Below are 25,463 nucleotides of genomic sequence, written 5' to 3' on the forward strand. Positions count from 1 at the left end.
TGGCAATATTGGCATTCCATATGGAAACTACCACTCTGCCGCCCACATTTGAACTTTAGCTTTTTCCTTTCATTTAATTAAAACACAATCAAGTCAATTAGCTCATGACAGAGTTTCTCCAGAGTTAAACTCCAGATGTATGGCAAGGCAAAAGCATGCAGATGCCAATTCATTGTGCTGCCTGGAGGTAGATTATATCTCTCCCATTTACCAGGTTATCCACCATGGATTAGCTTTATATTTTTCCCCTTCCAAGTAGGTTAAAAGAAATCAACAACAACAAAAAACAAAAGAAAACAAAAACACCCACAAAACAAAAATGTGAGAGAGAAAAATTCCATCTGGTTTGGGTCAGGAAAAATAGTAATTTGAGATACTTACTGAAAATGACATTTATAGTGTCAAAATTACTTCTGATTTTTAGTGACTACGTCAAACCTTTTATCATGCAGCGTGTTGAAGTTTGCCAGTAAGCTCGAGGAATAAGCAGCTTATATTCTATAGTAAGTTGATGACTTACTGCTAATTGGGGATAATAGGCAGCTGCAAAAACATGTTCATTTTGCTGGCATAAAAACCATGATTTCCAACTCTGTGCCCTCTGGCAAGGCAGTATAGAAAATCATATTGTTGTCAGAAGAGGTTTTGAGGTCTCAATAAACCAAGATGACTTTTGCAGCACATCCCTGCAAGGCAGCAGGCTGCAGTGGGAGGAAGAAAAAAAATAACTGTACTAGCTAACTGGTGGTTAATAAGCACAGAAATTGCATCCAAATCCACATGTAAGGCAACTCTGAACTGGGGCCAAGTCATCTTCTGCTGCATTTCTTGATTCATTCATTATTAGCTGTGGCAATACCCTGAGTTACCTGTATTCTGACAGGATGAAAAGGTTTTTCTCACATGCTTTAAGAGTGATGTGGTGATGCCATGGCAATACTGCAAGAGAATTATTGCTAGTGAAATATTAGGCACCAGTGCTACCTCAGTGCCTTGATATCAGCGGGGCACTTGATTCTGTGCCTTTTCCCCTCTTGGTTATGTTGCAGCTATAGGAGGAGGACTTTTCCTTCACCTTGCCACTGTTAACCTTGCTGTATGACAAGGATCCAGAGTTGCAGTACAGGTGGCTAAGTCTTTGTTGATGTGGGTGACAGAGAGAGGATTGTGACATGAAAGGTGCAGCATGGTAGGGAAAGAAGAGAATTTGACATTCTGCTGGTACCATTTTATACTTAATAGCCCTGATGTGAGAAAGAATCCCTTATATATCTACCAATACTCCAGCAGGATTGGATTAGATCAGTTGTGTAGAAAGGTGCTGGTGAGGGGAATGCAGGTTAGGTTCTTCTGCTGGGTTTTCATTTTCACTGCCAAGAGAAAAAATATCCAGAAGTAAAAAATACAGAACATCTAATGCTATAAATATAGTCCTCTTTTCTTTTGATCATGAATTTCTTTAAGTCAAAGCTTTTAAAAAATGGTCTTGCTGCATATCAATCACAAGGCCTGCAACCAGGAGCAACACACTGTTTAGTTCACAATAATTGATATTAGACTTGCTTGAAATGATCTGGTGGGTCGCTCTTCTGTTGCATTTTGCTCTTATAAAGTTAGTTGTAAGCTCTTATCTGAAGAAAGCATTAGCGTGTGCCAGTGCTGACGTCCTAGTGTTGAAGTGTACCATGCCCTGGGAAAACTGTGATGATTTCACACACCCGCCTGAGCCACACAGCATCTCTGGAGATCATTCACAGCAGTAAAATTTTTCCTTCAGCAGCTACAGAGATCAGCACTGCTTATTGCAAGTAGCCTTCCTGGGATAAGACATGTTCAGTCATCTCTAAGCATTTGTAGGAAAGTCAGGGTCATCCACAGACTGATCTAATTTTCTCTGGCTGCCCACAAGCTTGAGGAGAGGCTGTCCTTTTTGTACGTTTCATCTGAGTGACGGCCCATGTGGCATGATTTGGCTTTGAGGTGTCTCCGCTAGCCTTGTTGTTGGCCTTCTGCAGCAAGATCTCATCGTGTGACATTGACCTGCAGGATTCATATCCTCACTTCTTGTCCTTCTTGTGCACGCAGCTGATCCTGCAGCTGGAAAATCTTCCCCTAGGGCAAAGGACTGGAATATGGTCACGTAAACTATGCAGGTACTATAGCCGGATGTCCTAGTGTCAGACTTATTAATAATGTTTATTTGAAGGCAATGAAGTGACTCACTGGCTTTTTGAAGAAGGCAGGACTTCAAGGCACTGCGTATACAGATAAAAGAGTAACACAAGTCAGCAAGCTCCTCTAAACCTCAGAAAGCTAAGATGTTTCTTTTCCCCTCAGTGAATATGTGTAATGTTAACAATGATTAATAGAAGGTAGAGAAGTTCTCTGAGGTGAAAAACACACCGCTTTATTCTTAAGTAGTGCATGACCTATAAAACAAATAGTGTGCATCTGAAGCATCAGTTTCCTGTGGAATGTTTCAAACAAGAGGAGTAATAACTTTTGTAAGGATCTTTCCATAAATGCTCTGAAATGTCATTGCTGAAACTGTTTTTTCTAAATTGTTTTTTTTCTAAATAGCTTATTAATTGATAAAATGTGCTAGCTTGTGAATATATATGTATAGATATATGTGCTTTGGAATATAAACAAATTCCTTTTTCTAGACATATTACTTTATCTTAGATTATTTCTGAAGTTAGCCTGTGATATCTGGCTATGCTTATCCCTTCTTTTCAAATACATATTTCAAATGAGGGAGTTGGTACAAGGTCAATGGATTAGTAAATTCCCTATTTTGAACACTTTTTGAACTCACTAGATAAATCCTTGCCTTTTATTGTCAGAAGGAGTTAATGTTGACATTTGTTTTCAAAAGTTTCAGTCTTCCTGAATAGAATTATTTTCCATGAATTTCATGTATTTGCTCAGTTTGAAGCAGACAGATGTCTTTGGCTAGGATGAGCATGATTATTTTGGAGTTACCAGTTTTCAGCAGAGGGCAGAACAGGGATCAATACAAATCTGTATTTCTTTGTAGGGAGCTATTGGAGCTCTAATTCTCCTCCATTTCTGCTGCTAGGCACAGAGAAAAAAAATCTAGATGAGGTTTCTGTGAAAGTGGTGGTCTTAGTAATAGCAATAGACTGTATTCCATGACTCGGGAGCATTTGAAAAGATCAGCATTCTAGTGCTTGTAAGACCATGCTGTCTGTCAGCAGGATGCAGGCTCTTCATACCAGTAGCACAGCCTTTCTGAGCCACTGGAGAGAACAACATGGGTTTTGTCCTGCTGCCTCAAGGGTGGATAGCCTCTCACTCCTGGTATCTCACTGGTATCTCACTGCTTCTGCCAGTGAGATATTGTCTGGCTCCTGTTCCAGGACAGAACTCTACAGCCAACAGATCCTGGTCTCTTTTCCTAATGACTTCAATTCTGAGTATTTGGATTTACTAGTGCTGATTTCACAGAGAAACCATGCGTTTGTGCATCCTGTAGCACCATGGGAATCTTGAGGGAGGGACTCGGGGGGGTACTTGGAGCAGGACTGTTCCTGACAATAGGTGAGGTCAGCCCACAAGTAGCTTTGTAGGTTTGCCTGTCTGAGCCTTTTAATCCTCCCAGGACATGTTCCAGTGCTGCACTACCCAACTCCTGGTTGTGTTTTCCTTACCTCTAACCTGGCTTTTCCTGGCTGCAAACTGTGGCCTTCATCCCTTCTTAGGTCATCTGAAAATACAAAGATAAATTTTGCTCTCTTGTTGTTGTACATACACTCCAAATAACTGTGATTCTCCCTTAGATCCACAGTTTCAGGCAGAGGCTTCTGCCTTCCATAGGGGTCTGCACTCCATAGGCAGTGCCTGTTAAGCCTGGACAAAAGTGTAGTCCCTAATTTCAGGCAAAGCACCCCTGCAGGGCTCCTTGTGCTGCCCTGTGCCTCTCTGCAGTGCTCACTGCCTTTGGTGATCTTCTCTTCCCCCCCCACCCCTCACCTGGCTTTTCAGGGGTAGCTGTTTAATTTTAAGGCAGTCTCATTTTAAATCTCTCTTAAGATTCACCTTGTTCTCCAGGGCACACAGATGAGAATATTTATCAGTAGTTTTAGCTTCATAGACTTCAATTAAGTTATACAATGAATCTTTCTTGTCAGTACTTTATTTAAAAACCTTTGAAATAAAGTTTCTTGGACTCTGTTTGCATTACATCAGCTTTCTCACAGAAAAGATTTTTTTTTTTTTTAGCATCCAGGATCAATCTAAAGCCTAGGATAAATATAGGACTCATTACATGTAATTTGTCTAAGAAACAGAATAATAAGATTGCACCATGATATTATGTGGCTGAATATGTATCTTTTTAGCAGCTAGGTCACAGAACCAGGATTCAGGAAGCTATTTGGCAAACATAAAATTAAGCACTTAACAATTATGTGCCTCATATTTTCCGTTTGTAAAATGGGGACATTGATATTTCTTTCTTTGAATAGCATTTCTGATTTAGTGATCTATGATTATCATTACTACTGTTCAGAGTGGCATCAACTCTATTCCAAACTGGTTATAATTAGAATGTTTAGATGAATGAAAGCAATTATAGAGCCTATAGGCCACAAACAGCCCATGATTAATTTTGTGTCTCTAAGTAATGGCAGTTACTTCATTGCTCATAGGAGTAAAATTCTGCACGTTGGAAGTGTTTGCAGGACTACAAATGGAAAGCTTTAAGAAACCTTAATTCTTAAATAGAAATAATAATTGTAGATTTCTCAGGGTAGTTTATTTTAGCTGGATGCTGCAGCATGTTGTGGGATGAGTTTTAATTCATTCACAAAACTCATAGAGTTTGCTAGATATTTGCTTTCATATAATTCAATATGTTTTTGCAGAAATAAATCCTTCTTTAAGTTTTGGCTCCAGTTCAAAAGCTTATTGTTAAATACGCTTTGTTAGTAAGAAGCCTGACTCATGGCAGGTTGTGCTGGGAAGGACTGATTACCAGGGATATCAAACAGACCTGTTCCCATTCCACTGCCAGAACAATTATCTTTAGAGTTTGTTTAAGAAAGGATTAATTTTATGCAAAAGAAACAGTTTATGTTTTCACATTGCAAGGGTTTTGTTTTCTATGTGGTGATAGCTAGTTATTCAACTATACCACAGATTGGGAAAAACTCACCCAAACATATGTTGGAAGAAATTCTCCTGTAGTGATAGAAAACCACCGGACTGTGCAAATACGCCAGATGAGCATCATGAGATGCAGGTCCTGGACAGCTGCAGTTGTGGTGCTGAGAAGCACTGAAGCCCAGGGCTGCCTTCTGGAACAGGAAAAATCCATGTTGGTGCACACACAGCCTGTTGCAATCTGGTGGTGGAGGAGTCTAGCTGTTGAGTATTATTTCATTTTCCATCCTTCAGTTATTTTTATTTCTTTTCTTTATACAGTTGATGGTTTGGACAAGGCTTCAATTGCTAACTCAGATGGACCAGCCCCAGGATCCCAAACTCCCCCCTTCAAGAGGAAGGGCAAACTCTCCAACATTGGCAAAATCTTTAAACCTTGGAAATGGCGGAAGAAGAAGACCAGTGACAAATTCAGAGAAACATCAGCAGGTATGTCTGTGGTCCTTTGGTGGCAAATACAAAACTGTGACGGTTTTGCAACGTAATATTTAAAAAGCTCTTTGAACTTGTTAGATAGCAAGGATGATTTAGGCACAGTATTTGACATACAGAAAAACAGTTTGATCCTTGGAAAAACTGAACCTTGTTCAGCTTTGTTTTGAACCTATCCCCTAAAATACACAGCTGATTTGTTTACTGTACATATCCTTAAAGATATTGGAAAATCTCTCAGTCCTCCTGGTAGTCAGTGAGTTGAATTATCAAACAAACCTTGCCTTCATGGGGACAGGAGTTTGAGGGAGAAGCAGATGTCACCATGCCCAGCAGAAGAATGGGGATCAGCTCTGCAGCCCCCACCTTCAAAGAGGCTGCTCTATCCCTTCACTTCCCCACTGACAAGGCTGAAGGTTGGTCTGAAATCAAATGCTGTGATTGAATTATATTCTGTTTGAATATTAAAGGCTGGGATTTAGTAAGCCAAACATGATTGTTTGGGGCCACCTGAGATGCTCTGGGGTGTTCTGACTGCTCTCACAGAAGGTTTGGTATCATATTTGTCATTCCTGTGCAGACAGCTCCAAAACCCTGGGGCATCTGAGGTGGCTCTAGACTCCATGTTTAGAGAACTGAATACCACCCTGCATATATATGTGTGTGTGTGTCTTTGTGTCACCGCTCTAGCCAAACTTTCCTACAAAAATCCCAAACTTCTGGTTTGGGATTCAAACATTTGATATTGTGGTTTCCTAAACTTGAGTCTAATTAGAGTCCAGTGAGCTTCTGTGAGCTCTTTAGATTCATTGCCACAGTGCAAAATGAATCTCTGTCTACTGTCTTCCAAGGCTGTAGGCAATAAAACCAACACTAGTCTCCAACAGTGTTTTCAGGAGGCACTCCGTAACTCAGAAGTACATTTTAAACCCCACCCTTACACGGCAACCCCTGGCAGTTACAGCAAGGAGCTCTATGGTTTGACAGTGAAACTTCTAAAACTTTTTTTTACATAAAAAGGAAAAGGAAGCCATTTTCTCTGGTGTCTTCATCACTCCAGATGCCAGCTGAAGTTTTGAACAGATTTCTGAGCTCTTCAAATCCTTCTTTCTCTCCTTTTTCCTTTTTTTTTTTTTGATTTTCCCACATATCCTGTAACAAAGCCCCCACAATTTCTTCTGCTACTGCAATAAAAAAAAATCCCCTCAGTCTGATATCTCCTTCATTGCTTCCCGTTTCCTTCAGCTTTCCCAGTCCTTTTATTGTATTGCTAAAGTAAAGTTATTTCTGGTTAATGACTCCTGAATGTTGTGCAGCTTCTCATGGACAGGTATGTGATTTTATATGCAATGAGTTCTTCAGAGTAATGACCGTTCATAAGCTGTATATTAAGAAATTCCCTGAACTTTCACAACCTATTAGCATGTGTTAAACTATTATGCCATTAAAAATAATGCATGTATCATTTAAAAATTATTTAAAAAAAAACTAAGATCTGGTAAATACATGTTAAAGATAGCATTTCTTATGTTGTACTGTCTTTCTTCCAAGGGCCTGAATCCAGTCTTGCAAGCAGGATGCATCAATTCTTATAATACCAAGGCAAAGTGTGTGTTCATATTTCTTTTACAAAACCAGGAAATGAAGCACAAAGAAATTAAGGTCAATATTTTCAAAAGTGCCTCTTTAGATACTCATTCTACTTAATTTGCTCATCTTGTTCATGATGTTGTGGTCCCTCAAGACACTGATTTGCTTTTGAACTGTGCATGGGATCCCTTATGTTTGTGTATGTGCTTCATGTAAGGCTGGAACTTGAATTGAGCGGTAGTTTGAACTGCATTCATCCTGCCTTAGATGGTAATTTTGTAGATTAATAAAAATAATATTCCCCATATTTCTTGAGGAAATAGACCCAGGACCAATGAAGACTGAGAAGACACATTGACGTGGCAGGCTGCCCCTTGTTGCTTGCTTAGTGACATGGCAGAAGAAACTTGCTTATCTGACTTGAGAAGGAAATGGGAAGATGTCCATTCAAAATCAAAATCCTACAGGATATCCTCTTACTCACACTACTCAGTCAGAAGTGTATTTTCATTACCAAGTGGGGGCTGTCTGTGTGCCTGCCTCTTACATGCAGGAAGCCCATTTCCTGGCCTGGGATCATGGGAGAGAGCACAATGATCCTCATTTATTGCCAGTTCTCTTAACAGGGCTTCAGCGTGGTAAATCCACATGCAGATGGAGAAAGGGTTTCTTCTAAGACAGAGTGTGGGCTATTGGAAAGAACTCTCAATACTTTCAGTAGGCTTTTTGAAATAGGTTCTTGCTACAGTCTTGCCAGGACGTGTATACCATGGAGCACATTTTGTCTTAGGAGCAGCTGGAAGATGTTCATAAAAAGCAAATACCACAAGCATCAAAAAAGGGGGGATGGTTAAATGTTAGTATCAGTGCCAATGTGGGAATGATGGTTGGAATTTTTCACTTTAGCAACGTGTTTTCCATACTCCATCTCAGAAAGTCTGTTCTTTGGGCACTGGCTGTATGCTTTTTGCCTAGAGGGCTTTCAAAATAAAGGACAGATAAACATAAAATGCCATCATCTCAAGGGTTTCTCTCCTCTGCAATGTTTTGCTGCAAAGGAAAAGACAGCAGTTTGTGTCTTGGCACAAAGTAGATGCCACTTCAAAGCTTCACTGCAGAGGTATATACAGCAATTTTAGTTCTTCCTAGGTCAGAGAAAAATTAATAATCAGAATTCTCTCAAGTTTCTCTTAGAAGAACAAAACTAAGTACTGGAGAATGTCCAGAATCTCACAGCACTCTTTGAGTCTAAGAATGGGTTTTAAGAGTGCCTGAGGTTTGCAGCTACTGACCATCACTAAGCAATCTTTTTTGTGGAGATGAAGAAGGGGGGGGGGGGAAGAGAGAGAAGCTGCTTTTTGAGGTAAACTGTTCCCATTATTAGTGTTATTATTATTTGTATTGGGCAAAACAGCAAATATTTGTGAAGAGGAGTAAGATTTACTGGAGTAAATGAGGGCTGCATACAATACAATAAATTTACATCCTTTCTGATGGTTACACCTGAAGTCAGGGCAAGATCTGCTGCTGAATTCAGCAGGGGAAGGATTTTTACCTGGGATTTTCTGATTCTTCTGGATCATGAGACTGGACACTTCCTGCCTGCCTCACCTCAGCCTTCTTCAGTAGGCAAGGACTCAGAACCAGTTACCCCCGCAGTCAGGACTGATCTGTTTGTAAAAAAATCTCAATACATACTTGTACACAGGTGGAGAAATTCTTCTTTACATTTTATTATTGGTTAAAATTAGAAACAATGTGCTGGTGCTCATGTTGAAATTTTATATTTTTGACACCTTTATATATATAAATACATATCTACATATTATATATATGACAGACATGTTGATATATATATATTCATGTAGATAGATATATACATTCTTATTTACACATATTGCAGAAAAGATTCGTGCTGATAGCATCCACTGCTCATTCAGCTTAACTGTACAGAGTTTTAAGAGTTTCCAACTAGTCTGCTGAGCTAATTACTTCTGACAAGTGTTATGTTTCAGTAAGCTCTCCTAAAATGATAGTTACAAAGTCAAGTACTCAGAAGTTGGGAAATGTTTGAACTTTCGTGCTGAGTGGCAGGATGGTACAAAATACTTGACTATGTAAATGTGAAATATATTGCATAATCTAAAATAAACCAAATATATTGCATAATCTGCAATAAATCACAAATTATTATGATGAGTCCACACTGACTAATGCCCAGTATGAGTTCCTAAGTTGACAGGCTACTCATTCCTCTTATACAAGTGGACATATTTTTGCCACTTTGATTCAAATTAAGATTCTGCCTTTTTCTTTGTAGGAATTGAAATTATGGTACTAGTAGTGAGCACTAGCTTGCTTTTTCTGCTCTTTCCATGGGGCAAATAACGTTTAAAATAAATTAGCTTTTCAAGCTGAATTAATTGAGCTTAATCAGTTTAAATAAAACCACCAATCATGGCTAGCATTTTAGAAGATGGATGACTGGGACTTAAGCTTCTTATCTGTTCACAATTTTTCTAATATGTGAAATGGAGATAGGTATGTCTCAGGGTCATTATGAAACCTGTGTAATTTATGAAATGCTTTGAGGTTTTTTTTAGAGTATAAGGGGTTCATGGCTTTTAGTGACAATTGGCATTTCCCATGATAATTAATTCAATAGTTTTTAATTCAATGTTGTAGAACTGAAAAAAAAAAAATCATCCTGAAAACTAGAGAGAGACATTGATGGGGGAAGGTCTGATCCAATGTTCTTAACTTGATGGAAAAAGCATTATTGTTTTTAGCTGGCACTGAATTGTCCCACAGACATGTAAGAGATCATCTCATTTCACTCTCTTCAAGAAAAGAGATGTAGAAATAAAACAGAGAGGAAAAAATAGTGGGAATTAAATAATATTTGTAATGCTGAAATAATAATAAAATAATATTTAGAGTGCCAGCAACAAAACAAGTATAAAGTGGGTGTCTAAGGTGTTCGTCCTTCAAGGCTGTGTCAAAGGAGATTTCACCCTGCTTGTGAATGCACCTGCTCTCTAGAAAAACCAAGACACTCCATCCATGCCTGCCCACGTAGTCTTCTGTCTTCATGACCCCCCATCTCTTTAAAAAGTCTTTGTTTGACTGCTCCCCTTTATGAAAAACTCTTTGCAAGCCTAGGGTGTGTTCCTGTGCCAATGTGTGTGACAAGACATGTGCTTTAAAAAATACAGAGGAGAAACTGGAAGAGCTTGTGAGTAATTTAGGTGTGGGACACAAGGCAGTGTAACTTGATTATAGTTCAGGCTACCACACTCTCCCCGAGGAAGCTGGCTGGTATTGAGAGTTTGCAGCCACATTCATGAGCTCCTTCATGCTGTCAAATGTGACTTGAATGCTGCAGAGGTCTGACCTTTAATGCACAGATCCCTCAAAGTACCTGAGTATATAGACACAGACTTAATGCCAGCTTACGTGTTCTTGAGCCAGTAATGCATTTGTGAGCTCTTGATCTCACGGGCATGAGTAGCTGGAGCTGGACTGGTTAAAATGTTTACTCCCTGCAGCTCTTCTGCCAGGAGTTGGTGCTCTTTTGATGGGGAAATGTGTCCTGTGTAGAGGAGTTGCTGCATCACTGCACTTTGCAGTGTGAGAAATAAACCTGGTACTGCAACTTTGGGAAGCACAGGATCTGAGGGACTTTTTAGAAGAGCATGTAACGATAAAACAAGGGGAAATGGCTTTAAACTGGAAGAGGCTGCATTTAGATTAGATATTAAGAAAAAATTCTTTACTTTGAGGGTGGTAAGGCACTGAACAAGTGCCCCAGAGTTGTTGTGGATGCCCCATTGCTGTAGGCATTCAAAACCAGGTTGGATGGGTCTTTAAGCAACTTGGATTAATGGATGGTGTCCCTGCCCATGGCAGAGGGGTTGGAATGAGATGGTCTAAATTCCCTTCCAGCTGAAATTCCAAATTCTTCCAAATTCTGTCCTTCTGTTCAACCATCCCTTTCCCTGCTGGAGAAGGGGAGTGGGAAGCTGTAAGCAGTGATGCCTTCAGGCACCTGAGTACAGCCAGTCTGGTTGTGTCAGCAGCTGAGTCCTGCTGCTGGAAAAGGTGTTTTGCTAGGCATGAAGGGAAGCTTTCTCCAGAGTCAAACTGCCTTTCTCCATGCCTTCACAGGAGCCTGTCACTTCACTGTATGGCTGAGTCACTCCAGCTGGGCTGGCATGAGTGAGATTAAACACTACATAGGGTATTATCACTCTGCATACAGCAATTAGACTGACCCTAGAGAGTGTTTGAACTGGTTGGTGAGACAAATAGCCCTATCCCATAGCATTAATAGGATGAAGTCCAGCACAGCTGAAGCTTCTCCCCATGCCCTCAGCTTGAGGTCCAAACATCACATGGATTTTGATGTATGTATGCAAACAGAATCAGGATGGGAGACTGTGAAACTACCTTTTCCTGACAGGGGAGACAGGACTTTACAAGTGATGCTCACATTTTGTGAACATTATACACCATGGTCCCATGGATCATTACAATAATCTTCCCAGATCACTGCATTGGTTTGGGGGTGGGATGTAATGTGGAGTTGTTCTATTCTAACATCTGTAAATGCTTTTCCCTATAAAACTATTCAGCATTTTTCCCATGGGAAATAAACATAATAATTAGAATGCTTCGTGCCACAGTCATGGGGTTTTTTTGTATGAGGTTTGGTTTTTTTGACCTAAAACCAGGATGCTGTATTTTTTTTCCATGAAAGTCAACCAGCATCAATCGATGAGGATGTTATTTCCTTTTAGAACACAACTTTCTGGCTTCTGATAAAGGTTGTTTTTGTTGGGTTTTTCTCCTTTAAACAGCTTGCATGTCACAAGGGCTACTCTGTGAGTTGCTTTCTCCAAGCAGGATTTGTGTCTCGCTACTCAAAACCTGTACAAAGCAGATGTAGCTATCTCCAGCTGAGCTACTCAATCTAGTCAGTGGTGGAAAAGTACTTTTTTTACATGTTAAATGCCTATGCTAGGATGAGTTCAGTTTCACCCTGAAAGTACCTTTTTCCATTGACCATGAAAGAAGCCTCAAGGAGACTTGCTGAGCTGAAGATATTGGATCATATGAGTCCCCACTTTCTGTGCCTGAAATTGCAGGGCAATATTTTCAGAGACTGTCCAAGAAAACCCAGACCACTTCTTCTGCAGAACTGGAGGAAACAAGAATTCTCTTTCTATAAAATAAAAATAGTTCTCTATGTTTTTTTTCACAATCATCAGCAGTATGAGAATAAATCTATTCTTAACTGTGCTTTTTCTTTAGTGTTGGAAAGGAAGATTTCGACAAGACAAAGCAGAGAGGAGCTGATAAGAAGGGGAGTGCTGAAGGAAATGCCTGAGCAAGGTGATAACACATTAACTAGAACTTAGCTAAGCACTAAACATGTATGAAAAAGCGACTGTTTATTGTGTCCATGTAGTATAAATAGGTATGAGGAGACCAACTGAGAAGTGTGAGAGGTTATTTGGGCCAGCTGACAAATGAAATTAAGGGATTTGTGCTCTGTAACTGCTTCTGTCATAGGTGCCCCAACTGGTCATATCCTGAAGTATTTTAATGCTCACTGTAAATAATGTGACTTCTGTGGCTACTGCTTATTGTTTGCGGGAATTTTTTCTAATTAGTGATAAATCTATTTTTGAGTCAAGGTCTGCTGTCTAAAGCCACTAGAGTATAAAATGAAAGATTTTGGCAGAAAAATTAGGGTCTTCAGAACCCAGAAAAATCAATACAATGCATTTCAGGTATCAAAAAGCATCAGTGCTGGGATCTTATGGATCCCACCGCTATAACAGGCCACAGTCACAAATGGCACCAGCATAAAACAGTGGGCAAGAAATCACTTGTTTCAAAATGCTCTAAGGTTTAGTAACTGGCATTAGCCAGAATTTACCTTTTGAAAAGCATGAGTAAGCCATGGTAGATACCTCTATCCTACATCCAATTATCTTTCTAGTGGTATTCTCTCTAATATTCTTCTATAAATATAGATCAAATAAAAGTCAAGTCAGTCAAATAATTTTCTGTAGCTTAAAATTAAACCATTTGTCATTTTATCAAGGAATCTAAGAACTCCACATTTTCAAAAAATAATTTTCTCCTAGAAACTGTATTTTTTTGTGTGATCTGAAGAATCAGTGAAATATCAGTGTGTATGAGTTGAATCATACCCATAGATATTTAGAAGTAAAGGATCTGTTTGTTGATGTCTGACATCCCTTGTCTGTACAGAGTTTGGCTAATTATCAGACTATGACATTCAGCATAGCTGGCTTCTGCACTTGTCTCTGCTACTGTCATTGTTTTAAAACAAGACTTGTAAACTCTCCATACCTCAGTTTGTCCACCTGTGGATTTGTTGTGGATTTTGCCATGTCCTTTACTGGGGACCTGTGTGACCTTGTTCTTTGAAGGTTGTAAATTGTATTTACAGTTGGGACAGTTAATGAAATGTGGTAATTTCTCAGACTGGCTACAGTCTGAACACAAATACTATCATTTGTGATAAAAATATTAATACTTTGGTTATCAGTGTCCTTGACCCTCTCTTCCATTCTTAAAGGGGATTGAACTTTAAGTTCCTTACAGGGATTGAGCAAAGTGAGAAAATGATATAAATATGAACAGTTTTCTTTTCTTCCTCTCATATCAGTCTGGTCTGTGTTATCTTCATCACATTGTGCTTCATGTTTGATGAAAATTGTAAATTGTAAGGACATTTTGAAAGAATATGGGGTTAGTTTGAAGATGCTAAAAATAGAGAGGTAGGAAAGACACTGAGTGTGTGAAGGTAGTTAGAAGGAATGACTGTGGGGATGAAAGCTAAAAGAAGAAATTACACGGAGACTTGAAATGTGAGACATAAGAAATGTGAAGAAGTGACAGCAGTTTCACATGGAGTGATGAAGAATGAAGTGGAAAGTAGCAAGTGCCACTTGGAGGCAGGAGGTGTTTGCAGAAGCAAGACGTGAGTAAGAGGTGGCAGTGTCATATGTGGAGGCGGAGTGAGTGGATTTAAGAAACCCTGGAAGAGAGAAGCTGAAGAAACTGAATGTTGCAGTTAAGGTAAGTGCAAGCGTTAGCTGTAGTAATTTAGACAAAGTTAGGAAGGCAGAACTCATTTTTTACAAATCAAGTTGATGTTAGTGTGTGGAAGGTAATGAAACAATTGCCTGAGTGGGAGCACCCAAGGTGGTAGGACAGAGGCTGCATAATTTTGTCAAAACAAGGGAAGTGCCAAACATCCAGGTCTGATAACACACAGCAAGGAAGAGAGGTGGAATTGCCACAGTTAGTGAAATGGGCAAAATCAGAAGAAATACCATGTAGATTTGCTTACTTTTTGGATTGACAGCAAGAGAATCCTGCAGAAAAAAATTACCAGAGAAGAAAATCAGCAGCAACTTTAAAGTTCATGGAACAGAGAAAGCTGTAAGCCAGCAAGAATAGCACTTTTCAGCAATATAGAGACAAATAGGAACATAAGATTTTTTCAGAATCAGAAAAACTCTGAAGCTGAGATAGTCTGGGTAAGTGAGTAAAGTATCATCAGAGCTGAGAAAGAATTTGACTTGCAGAATTTAATTATGATATGACATGTGATATGGGAAGACTTCACCTTGGTTTTTAAGGTTGGATGATGTCTTTGTTGCATATTTTTATTAAGTAAATGGGCACATACATTCTGAGGACTTCTGTCAGAATTCGTGGCTCATTTACATGCTGGGAGTGCACCACAGTAGGTCTGAAACTCTGCTCCCCCATTCTCCATTTTTGGAACATGTTACAGCTTTGTTGTAGTCCATGCACATGTTTCATTGCTATGTAAACCAAGATGCAGGGATAAGAGAACAGGATGCTCATGAACAGACATGAAGAAGTAAACCAGCATGGACTTCTGAGCTTACTACTCAGAGGTGTCTACTCAAAGAACATGAAAGCCTATAGAGTTTCTTTACAGAGTTACATTCCAGAGCAGATCTCCAGCCTGATGTTTCACATTTCAGTAAGTCTTTCTGCTTTTCTTCCACAGAAGCTTGAAAGCAGAGAAGTGTTGTGTGTTGTGTGCAGGTGCTAAGTAAGTAGTTAAACTAGGCAGTAACTTTTTAATTTTTATTTCAGATGGTGATGTAACAGTAAATTTTGAAACTTCAAATGGACACACTGTAGCCATTGGTGAAGAAACTATACAGGAAGAAAATGTGGTAAAAGCCAGTGGAAATAATGGCACTTTATCAGAGAAAGCATCGGCATCAGAAGGAAAAAAAGAAGATGAGAAAGGTAAATTAACATATTCTTCACAGATTGTTTTTTGCCTATTTTAAATATTAACATGTTCTTCCACTAGCACCTATACATACTGTGAGTTCTGTCCTGCCACAAGGATGCCAGCAGAACCTGGTGAGAAGATAAGACTTGTGAAACATCAGTATTCCGTCACTGGTAGGCATGCCTTTTCCTGTGCATATGGTAAGGAAATAAAGAGAAGCATGATCTGAACATCACAGTGCATGCAGGGCAGTTCAGTTTCTAAATTCACTGTGAGCCTTGCCTGGTAGCCGTGGCCAAGCTTTGGTGTCAAGTTTTCCTCTTATGAAAGAGCACACTGTGTACATATGCATCACCTTGCAGCATCATTGTAGAAGTGGCTCTTGCATTGAATGTCCAAAAGTGTTTAAGTCACTTTAAAACCATCTATCATTCTGAAAGTAAGTTCTGCAACTCATTCTGATAGGTTTTCATGGAATTTTAAACACTTGTAGTCTGGCACTTCACAAAGATTCAAGGGGCTGTGTCACTACTGCAAACGAAACTAGGCCCTTTATGGAAAATAAAAACTCACTTTATAGGTTTTTCTATTGATGAACTGTAGTAAATACTGGTAAATATTTAGCAGTCCCAGCGTCCATCTTAATTTTGCTACCTTTACTCTGATCTACCGGAGTTTGACTCGTAGAGGAAATAGGATTAGTAGGAATCACAGGATTTGAACCAATTTTATTTTCTTTCTCTACCATCTTGAATAATGCACCATTTTTTCCCCTGTCTAAAAGTGTTCTTAAGTAGTATTTCATTTATTGGATTTTCCTAGCAGAAAGAGCAAAGATACAAGGGATCAAGACCTTCATGGCTGGCTGAAGCCATGGAGGCAGGATGGAGCAGCATTTACAATGTCTTCTATTAAACTCTACTTAGTGATGAATGATCCTCTGGAGGTTGAGAGGGTCAGTTCAGCTAACACAAAAATTTGAATTCTTCTCAGATCTACGTAAATCACATGACTATTTAAAAAGTGGATAGATGTCCAAGGAGAATCTTATGAGATTTCTAGTACTTCCTGTCTCCCAACAAGGCAGAAATACAAGATTAGCCTTTGTCACGACATTTAAATACGGCTATCTTTTGGTGCCAACTAGAACCAGATGTGTATTCGGTCAGGGGAAAAGAGTTATAAAAGCCGTGGAAAACTCCTTTAAAATGGTTCAGTTTAACTTTGGGGTTAGATCAGACCACTTATTATTTTGTGCATCACTAAATACAGTGTTTTGGAACTGTCAGTACTTGGAAGTTCTCCTAAGGTACAGTTTATTATTTTAGAAATACACATTTCTAACTATGTTGAAATCACTTCTAGCTGACTTTGCAGAATGTAAAACTCCAGTGGGGCAGGAGAGGTTCAATATCTATTTCAACATTGTATTAGACTCTGCACTCTCTATATATTGTTTTGACCTTATGGGGATAAATTAAAAATGATTGCTGTACAGGAGTAGACTCAGAACAACAGAAAGTACAGCTATCACTCCAGTCCTTTCAGAAAATTAAGAATATATGGGGAAGGAGAAGGAAAGCAAAAACTTAGCAAAACTGGTATTCTAGGCTTCACTTAATCTCAATATGAGCGTCCAGAAGATGCAAACCCCTAAAGTATACTTTCCTCTTGCACCTAAACATGAAGTTCTCCTATGAATTAACATCTTGGGTCCCCTGAAACAAAAGGAAATAGACTTATTGCAGAGAATACTCTCCTCACAAAAGGTGTTAAGGATCACTTCCACACATCAAAAAGTGTCACGCTGTGTAAACTCAGTACAAGCCACGCCACAGTCCTTGTGAATACACTTCAGTTATTCTTTATTTATAGCACAACAAGCAAGACAGTGAGCCAGTCTGCTGAACTCAGTGGAAGAGTGACGGCCCACAGCATCTCACCTGACAGATTAATCCTGGGTGATTTTTCTATGGCAGATGCAGTAGGTTTGCATTACACCCACATCCACTGGCAGTGCAAGGAATCCACAGCTGCAGAGTGGAGGTTTGCTAATGCTCACAGAGCATCAAAATCAGAGCTGAAGCAGGAATACTCAGCTCACTATCTTCTGCTAAGACCAAAAAAATGTGCTGGTGCTTAGATCACAACCCTCCATCATGAGAACTGAGACAGGTGGATTGAACACTAGCTGACAGTCAGGAGTGATGGCTGCAAGAAGTTCATCTTTAGTGAGGCTATTGTGAGGCTTCTAAAGTCATGAACACTTTGGTGTGAATCTGGAAGGAAGATGTATACACCTGCCACATTTGTAAGACCCAAAGACATAATTAATTCCTGCTGCTTAGTAGCATGGTGTGCTGCATTTCCAACTCCCACTGAATCAAGTTTGCCAAAAAATACATCTCAGGCCCATGAAGTTATAAGTTTGTTTTAAAATGCTCTTAAGAAATAATGGTGGTCTTTATTTGGCCTCTTGTTCAACTGGGTCTTGAAAATTTTCTTCTCATAAAATGTGACGGCTGCAGGAGCCAGAAGCTTAAAAAGAGCACATGGTACAGGCACATTGAGATAGTATGGTGAGAGCTGGAAGCAACAGGTTGTAGAATGTGGAATATATTAGGAGTTAAAACAAGTTAAAGGAGGAAAGTTTTTTCAGCATGCATTATGGAAATACAGTATCCACAGGGCAAACAATAGGCTCAGCCATGCCTATAAAAATGAGTAAAGCAGAAGCAAGTGAAGAAGACAGCCCCTGAAAGCTGTTCCCCTTGCTGCTAGGCAGTTCCATAAGCTGTGTACCCATCTGCTGCCTATCAGCTCACAGGTGTCTTTTATATGTGGTGAAAAATTCTCTTGGGCAATTTAATAGTATAACTGTTACTCCTTTAGTAATGATGACAATCATACAAGCAGGGTGTTAAAAAGAAAATTTCTCTTTTATGGTAGAATGATAAGAAACAAGTGACATTTTAACATAAAGCAGGTAGTTGATGGATAAAACCTTGCTGTTGAAACATCAACTTTTTCTGAGATAATTTATTCATTTGTGCTTGCACTGGATTGACTTCTGAATTATTTTGTTTTGACTAAGGAAAGTCACTAGCATCTTTTGCAGAAAATAAAGAGCTAAACTATAGCTGTTTTATCTGTGAGCCTTGCAAGGGCTACAGAGCAGCAAGTGGACAGGCAGCAATGTCAAAGAACACCCTGAGTGTCTGGGCATCAGACTGGAATCTCCCGCTGTGCCTGGACTCCTGAGCCATTGCACTGGTCTGCAGGATCCCAGCAGTGCCCAGAGCTTCATGTTCCAAGTGAGGTGTGGGCATTGCAAAGGGGATCCAAGGAGTTTCTCTGCCTTCTGCTCCCTGTAGCAGTGTTGGACAAGATCAAAAGCCACATCAGTAGAAGAGGTGTCAGAATTGTCACTGTTTGCCTCCCTGGATATCAGGACATAGCGTGGTTATGCAGTATGCGTGCTGCAAGTGGTAAAGCCTCCAGGTACTGTGTCATAGACTATTTTCTCCTTTCAACCCTCCCAAGATGTCTCTGGAATATGAGAGAACCCCTTATTTGTATCTGAGTTCAGTTTGCAAGCTTCAGGTTTTTTTGTCAAAGCAAGCTAAATCTTTTAACGATTCTTGCAGATTGTTCTAGATTTCATAGTTAGTTTGGGCTTGAAGAAGTGAAAGACTTGGTAACCATCAGCAAGATACTGCCTGGAAAAAAGCAGTAAGAAGTTCTGTTTTGCATACCATCAGTCAGGTGTGTTAGCTGGTGCTTTAATAAATAATTGCATTGCAGAAAGCCAGGGCTCTGTTACAGGTGCTATGGGTGATATGGGACATAAGCTTCTGGAATGTTCCTGGGCCATTTATAGGAGATTGATCTTATCAGGTTTCCTTATGTCTGAAGTAAACATGAGTAAAGGAAACAGTTTTTAGTCCTGTTTCCAAATGAATTGTTGGGCTGCATGTGCATATCTTTTTCCCCAAGAGGCTAAATCTCCTATGAGAGCTGGAAAAGGTTCCAGGCCTTGTATGTTGGGTTTACGGGTTCTTTCCTCTATATTTTGCCTGCTCTGTTTAAATCTGCTATTAAATTTAATCTTCTCTTTTTGATATGGGTAACCAAAGAAAAGAAGGTTGGAGGCACAAACTCTGGTCTTACAGCCATACAGAGTTGCTCTCTAATGCTTGAGTTTGTCTACCAAGGAATTTTCTTCAAAGTCTAATTTTCTAGGTTCCTTTTCTCAGAGATATTTTCTTTATTTTCCCAAAGCAGAACAAAACCTGTTTGAATATAAGGTAGTCACCCTCATCTTCCAGGGTCTCAGACAAGAGCCTGCTTTGTCTCAGAAGATTAAACCTGCAAACCAGTCACTGTGAGAAACTAGGCAGACTTTGGTCCCTCTTGTGTGCCTAGCTGCCTTGCTATACTCCTGAGCTCTGTAGATCATTGATATGAGCAGCATACATAAAAGGTTGTGGGCTTTTTTGCCTGACTCCCTAAGAATCTCTCACTCCAGCTGAGTTATTTGCTGGCTAAAACCAGTTCTTCTAAGAATAGTATATCTTCAATTAATCACCTGAACTATGTAAATGAGGCTGAATCCAAGTATTCTTAAAGGGAAAACTACTCTAGATAATGCTGTGTTTGGCCAGAGCCTGTCCAGTAAGTCAGCAGGGCTGGCTCATGCTGGTAGAGTGACAAGAGAGGCACAGGCTTTCACTCGCAAAAACTGAAGTGCCAGAAGAAAGCTTCTGACTTGTAAAGCTGGTTTGTTTTGTTCAGTTTTTCTCTTTTATAGGAAAGATATCCTAATGTGGCTCCAGAATTAAGATTGTGTACATTATTTTTAAGAACTAACTATTCAATTATTTGAATGTATATATTTAAGGAAAGGATAAGAGAATGTAGAAGCCCACATGCCCTCCACCTTCCAAGAATCTCACAGATCAGCTCACGGTGAATGTATCTTAGGCATTTTCTCTTTTTTTTTTTTAGCTGTTTACTTCTTACACAAAGATTGAGCAGATAAAAATGTAAAATTATAGGGTTTTTTTACCTTTTTTATCTTTAAACTAATACCTGAATGTGGTTGCTTTAGGTGAGATGTTACACCTGTCCCTTTCTCCCATCTCCTGTTTTCTACACTGTCTCTGTTTTAAGGCCTCTTGCACTTAGTGCTGTTGAAATTATGGAGTCAGTAAGATCTAAAAGTCTGCAGATGTGCAGATCTGCTTATCCATGTTCAAGAAAGAGGAATTCAAAATAGCAGAGAGAGCTGGAAACAGCATTGTGAGACAGCTGTCCTGGTTCAGTGTAGCAAAACAGAGCCCAAGAGCCTGAGTGCATTAGATGAATGCTTCAAGTTGGTAAACAGCCAGAAGACAGCATGGCTAAAGGACAATGCTGGCACAGGTAGAAAGGAATAAAGAGTGGCTTGAAATGCAGTTAGAGTGGAAATTAAAGGAAGCTTTCTAACAAACAGAATGGGTCTTTTCTTGAACAGAATTTTATTAGCAATAGCAGGAACAAAAAAATGGAACTGGTTAAATATGAAGTTTATGAAAGGATTTGTCTGAGTTGACCACCTGCATCAGCACAATCAGTGAGTCCAAAAAAGTGACAAAAGACACCTTGTCTTGTCCTGTGTCCCATGTTCCTGACTGACAACTTCCTGGATTTTGATTAATCAAAACATAGCTCTCTGCATAGTCTGGAAAGAAAACTCATGATCTGCAAAACTCTTACAGAGTTTCATTGTGCAGGGAGTCATCCTACAGAAGACAGCAAACATACATTATTTCCAACTTTCATTTTACATAGTTTTTCTCCAATGTATGTGTTCATCCTCCAGGAAGAGGGTGCTTTGCAGTTGATGGAGATCATACACTTCTGCTGCAGCACTGCTGCTTTTCTGTAAGGTAAAAATGTCTCCACGACACTGCTCGAGCTCTAGAAACAAAAATACCAGTGCTGCAGGATAAAATCCTCGGGTCAAAAAGCTCTGGCTTTCTGTTCCTTAGAAATTCACAGAACAAATTGCTGTATTTTACAACCTATTGTCTGAAAGTATGCCCAGGATTTTCATAGGTTCATTTGGTCCAGAATTTGCAAAAGGTCCCACTTGTAGTTTGCAAAATAAGTAATCTGATTTTCTAGTGCACATGGCACACTGGCATCTCTCTGAAAGTCTTTCCTATTTGATGAGTCCCCACAAGAGCTGTTGTATACTGAGTACTTTGTAAATCTGATCATCATTTAGGTGTTTAGATGAGAACAGAACTTTGTTAAGAAGCTGGCCCCAGTAACAATTTCTGGAAACAAGAAAATCTGTTTTGAAAGTGAAGTTTCTTGAAAATCTGGCCTTCGGAAAACATATTCTAAACATAAACATATAATCAATCCAAATGCTTAATGAGATATTAACATTTGCTTTCCTGTTAAAGAGGTAATTTATAAGTAAGTTGCAGCAAGTTGCAATAAGTTGTAACTTATAAGTAAGTTACAGCAGATATTTCCATCAGGGCAGCAGTGGATAAAAGATATTCCTCTCTGATGTGTTTTGGAGACCTTTTGTTAAAAGGTCAGATCTTGATAAACAGAATTCTAAATTAAGAAAAACAACAGCAATAAAAGTGTGTTGCAGCTGGTACTGAGGTACCTGGGGGATTGGTTTGAACAAATAGATGAGTCTGAACTGATTCAGATGCCTCCTTGTTTTGGCAAAAGAAAGAGCAGGCATGAAGACCAAGGGGCCATGTTCAAGCAGAATCATGTTAGGGAGGTACAATTACAACATAATTGTATCTGTAGCCATTTACAGACATCAGACCATCTCTGTCACTGTTCAAGATTAGGCCCCTGTTGCAATTATTAGTTATTCGTATTACTACAGTGTTACTGTATGTACCAGACATTTATTATAGCATCTTACATAGATGCAGAAAACCACAAGAATTTTCCAACAGACTTGCAGTAAAAGAAAGGATATTATGATTAGGCACTGGAAAACAAGAGGACACCAGACCAGGAAAAAAAAGCACAATAATGGCAGTCTAAATATTGTCAGCTTTGGCACCACAGCAGAGGGGAGTTTGAGGGAGGACAGTCACAAAGCCTGAGGGTCAGCAGAGGAAAAGCAATGAAAAGCATCTGCTTCAAACTTGGCTTGTCACTGTCAAAAGCTGATCTAATGGACTGGTCAGGTAGGAACTGGAAATCTGTCTCAAGTAAATGGGAAATCGTACCATGAGCAAAATCAGACTGACAACGAGATAAAAAATGAAGCTTACAAAGGTAAAAGTAACAAAGCCAATAAGATGCCAGGAGGAACAATATGATCAAAGAAATAAACTTCACCACAGATTTCCTCCTGGCTGTGAGTAAGAAGAAGGTTTGCTGGTAATCAAGAGGTAGTCAAGACTGGATGAGAGGTGTAACTATCTGAGCAAGTAGGATGCAGCTGTGCAGGAGTCTGCCAGTCTTTGGAATGAGGTATATAACACTATGAAAAGAATTGTGTTAGACAAAGATAGTGTTCCAGTAATGGCAAGGCATTTCTGGTAAAATAAATGCTATATAAATTGCCAATTTTAATCACAGTTGAAGTCTGCAAGCAAGAACATTGATGTGAATGAACTGCCAGAGTTTTGGTTTCCATTTATAGTTTTTAGTTATTTGTCTAAAGAAAAATTGAAAATTATAGGTTGTCACTAGGATGTGTTTATTTGCAACTAAATAAAATTTTAGCCTTATATTTTATTTTGTACCTTTTTTCCTGATTGAGAAGATAATTTGATATACATTATTTAATCAGTTATATAGCTTAGTGTAGATTGTATTATTTCAGAATATGGTGAATGCTGTATTACTTTTTCTAGGTTATCATTCCTTTTTTAACATTTTCTCCACTAATGACCTGAAACAAAACAGTAATGGTATATAAGTAAACAAGTTTTAAATCCTTTCTTACTAGTTAATAAAATTTTTAGCCTCATGGATTTTTAGTTAATACATATAATAAAAGAAGGAATTGCTTACACTTATAATTAGTTCTGATAATCATGTCCTTTAGGATCTTCAAAATACAAAATCATATCTTCTCTTGCCATGTTTGTTATTAATGGACTTCAAATTTTAAAATGTCCTGCTTTTTCAGAATTATATCACCATTTCAACTTTGAATGAAGGTAGGTAGAATTTCACAAGGAGACTGTAAAAGATAAGGTCAAAATATAACAAATAAGCATGTTTCTTTCTCCATCCAAAGTCTTTCTGTGGAAAACAAAGAGATGCTGCAACAATCTGTGCTCAAAAAATCTGTTTGAAAGTTGTAAAAGGTTTCTATGAAATGGTTCTTTCAAAGAACCATTATACTCAAAAGTGTATGAGTATATAATAGGCTGGAAATAAAGGAGGAAGACACTTGACATTTCATTCCTTCAGTTCATGAAGACACGTGTGCATGTTGCTTTTAATAACTGCTGGTGATGCATTAAGTTCATGTTAACAAGCCTTAAGCTAGAAGTTGGAAAGGCTTTGTTTCTGAGAGGAATAATGTCTTTTGTTGTCTAGCACATTATTTCCTTTTCATCTACTAATCTTAAAATGTGTTGCTTATCTCTTGGGAATCTTTAACATGGGAAAGAAGAGAGATGAAAATGTCCATTTATTGTGTGTTAAGAGTGAGGCTCTAATAGGAACATAATGCAAGAAATGAAATGGTTTTCTCTTGAGTGATAGAAGAGACTGTTAAAAGTATTTGCATTATTTGCTTGTCTCCTTTCTTCCTCAGTCACAGTTTTCAGTAATATGCTAACAAAGCCTATATGATTCTGATGGAATGCTCTTGCTATAATACCCTTTTTTAGAAAGGTTTGAGAAGGCTATCTTGAGACAAAATGGGCATAGAATTGGTTTAATTGAATAGGAAAAGGTTCCCATCTGGGAACTCCAGCTCTTCCCACCTGGGAACACCAAGTTTTACAGCTGTAGTGATTATGTTGCAAAATTGTATGTTGACTGTAAATGACTCACCTACATTAACATTACAGATGGTATTAGGCATATCCTTTTGAAATTAATTTCCTGGTCATCCCCACTTACCCTTCTTTGGTTTGCAGGCTGCAAACAAACCAGGGTTTTTTGGATGAAACTAAGCCAAAAGATGCACTTAGAAACTTGTACTCCCTTCACCACTAGTCATGCAATCTACAGAGATAGCCTGAAGAAAATCCAAAGTCTCCTGATAGATTATGCGGATTATGGATATTGGGTTTTCAGTGCTACCTCTTTCACTCTGCAGAGCCATTCCTATTGCACAGCACAATGTAGATAAAGACCAAATTCCTGCTGTCTAATGAGCTCTGGACTCTTGAAAGTGCAGTTGTGTAACAGTACCCAAAGAACCTGCAGGAGGGGAGAGCATTTCTATGACAAATGATAACCTATCTTACTTAGCTTCATTTGTTTCTGATGAGTAAAAATACTCTTGAGGAAGTTACCCAAAATAAAGCTGCTAAGAGCAAGCAGTGTGTAGTTCAGAAGAATGAGTTGGTTCCGGGGAAAACTGGGAAAATTTCTGCTGTGTAGCCGTGTGCAAGCCTGTGGCTGGGAGAATGGCCCTGTTCACATTCAGGTTCACATGAATCTGAGTTTTACAGCTTGTTGATCTTCTGGTGGGTAAAGCTGAAAAGAAGCTGAGGAGATTTGTTAGAGAAGTAAATAGCATTCCCTCATTTAGTTTGGAGCCAGCACTCTAGTTTGGGATACTGAATGCAAAGGCTGATCGTTGGAGGTCTAGAAGAGATGAGTCTGAGAGAGAAGTTCCAGGTTATTATTTTCCAGGAGAATATCCTGAATTGAGGTGAGCAGTAATTTTCTTCTGAGGTAACACTGCATTAAGAGGCAGAAGATGAAGTCTATC

The 25,463-nt window shown here is 39.0% G+C and overlaps 1 protein-coding gene across 5 annotated transcripts in view; it reads left to right on the top strand.

Annotated features, from left to right (window-relative positions):
* PHACTR2 (phosphatase and actin regulator 2) overlaps positions 1-25,463 on the top strand; it is a 134,211-nt gene that overhangs the window by 80,005 nt on the left and 28,743 nt on the right. For 4 of the 5 annotated variants that reach the window (XM_021540414.2, XM_021540419.2, XM_021540416.3 and 1 more), the window contains exons 2-4: positions 5,449-5,616; positions 12,523-12,603; positions 15,382-15,540. In XM_021540414.2, the coding sequence (XP_021396089.2) occupies positions 5,449-5,616; positions 12,523-12,603; positions 15,382-15,540 (408 nt within the window). The remainder of the gene's footprint in view (positions 1-5,448; positions 5,617-12,522; positions 12,604-15,381; positions 15,541-25,463) is intronic. The other variant, XM_077782151.1, reaches the window with a different exon arrangement.

The sequence above is a fragment of the Lonchura striata genome, chromosome 3, assembly GCF_046129695.1.
Source record: "Lonchura striata isolate bLonStr1 chromosome 3, bLonStr1.mat, whole genome shotgun sequence".
NCBI lineage: Eukaryota > Metazoa > Chordata > Aves > Passeriformes > Estrildidae > Lonchura > Lonchura striata.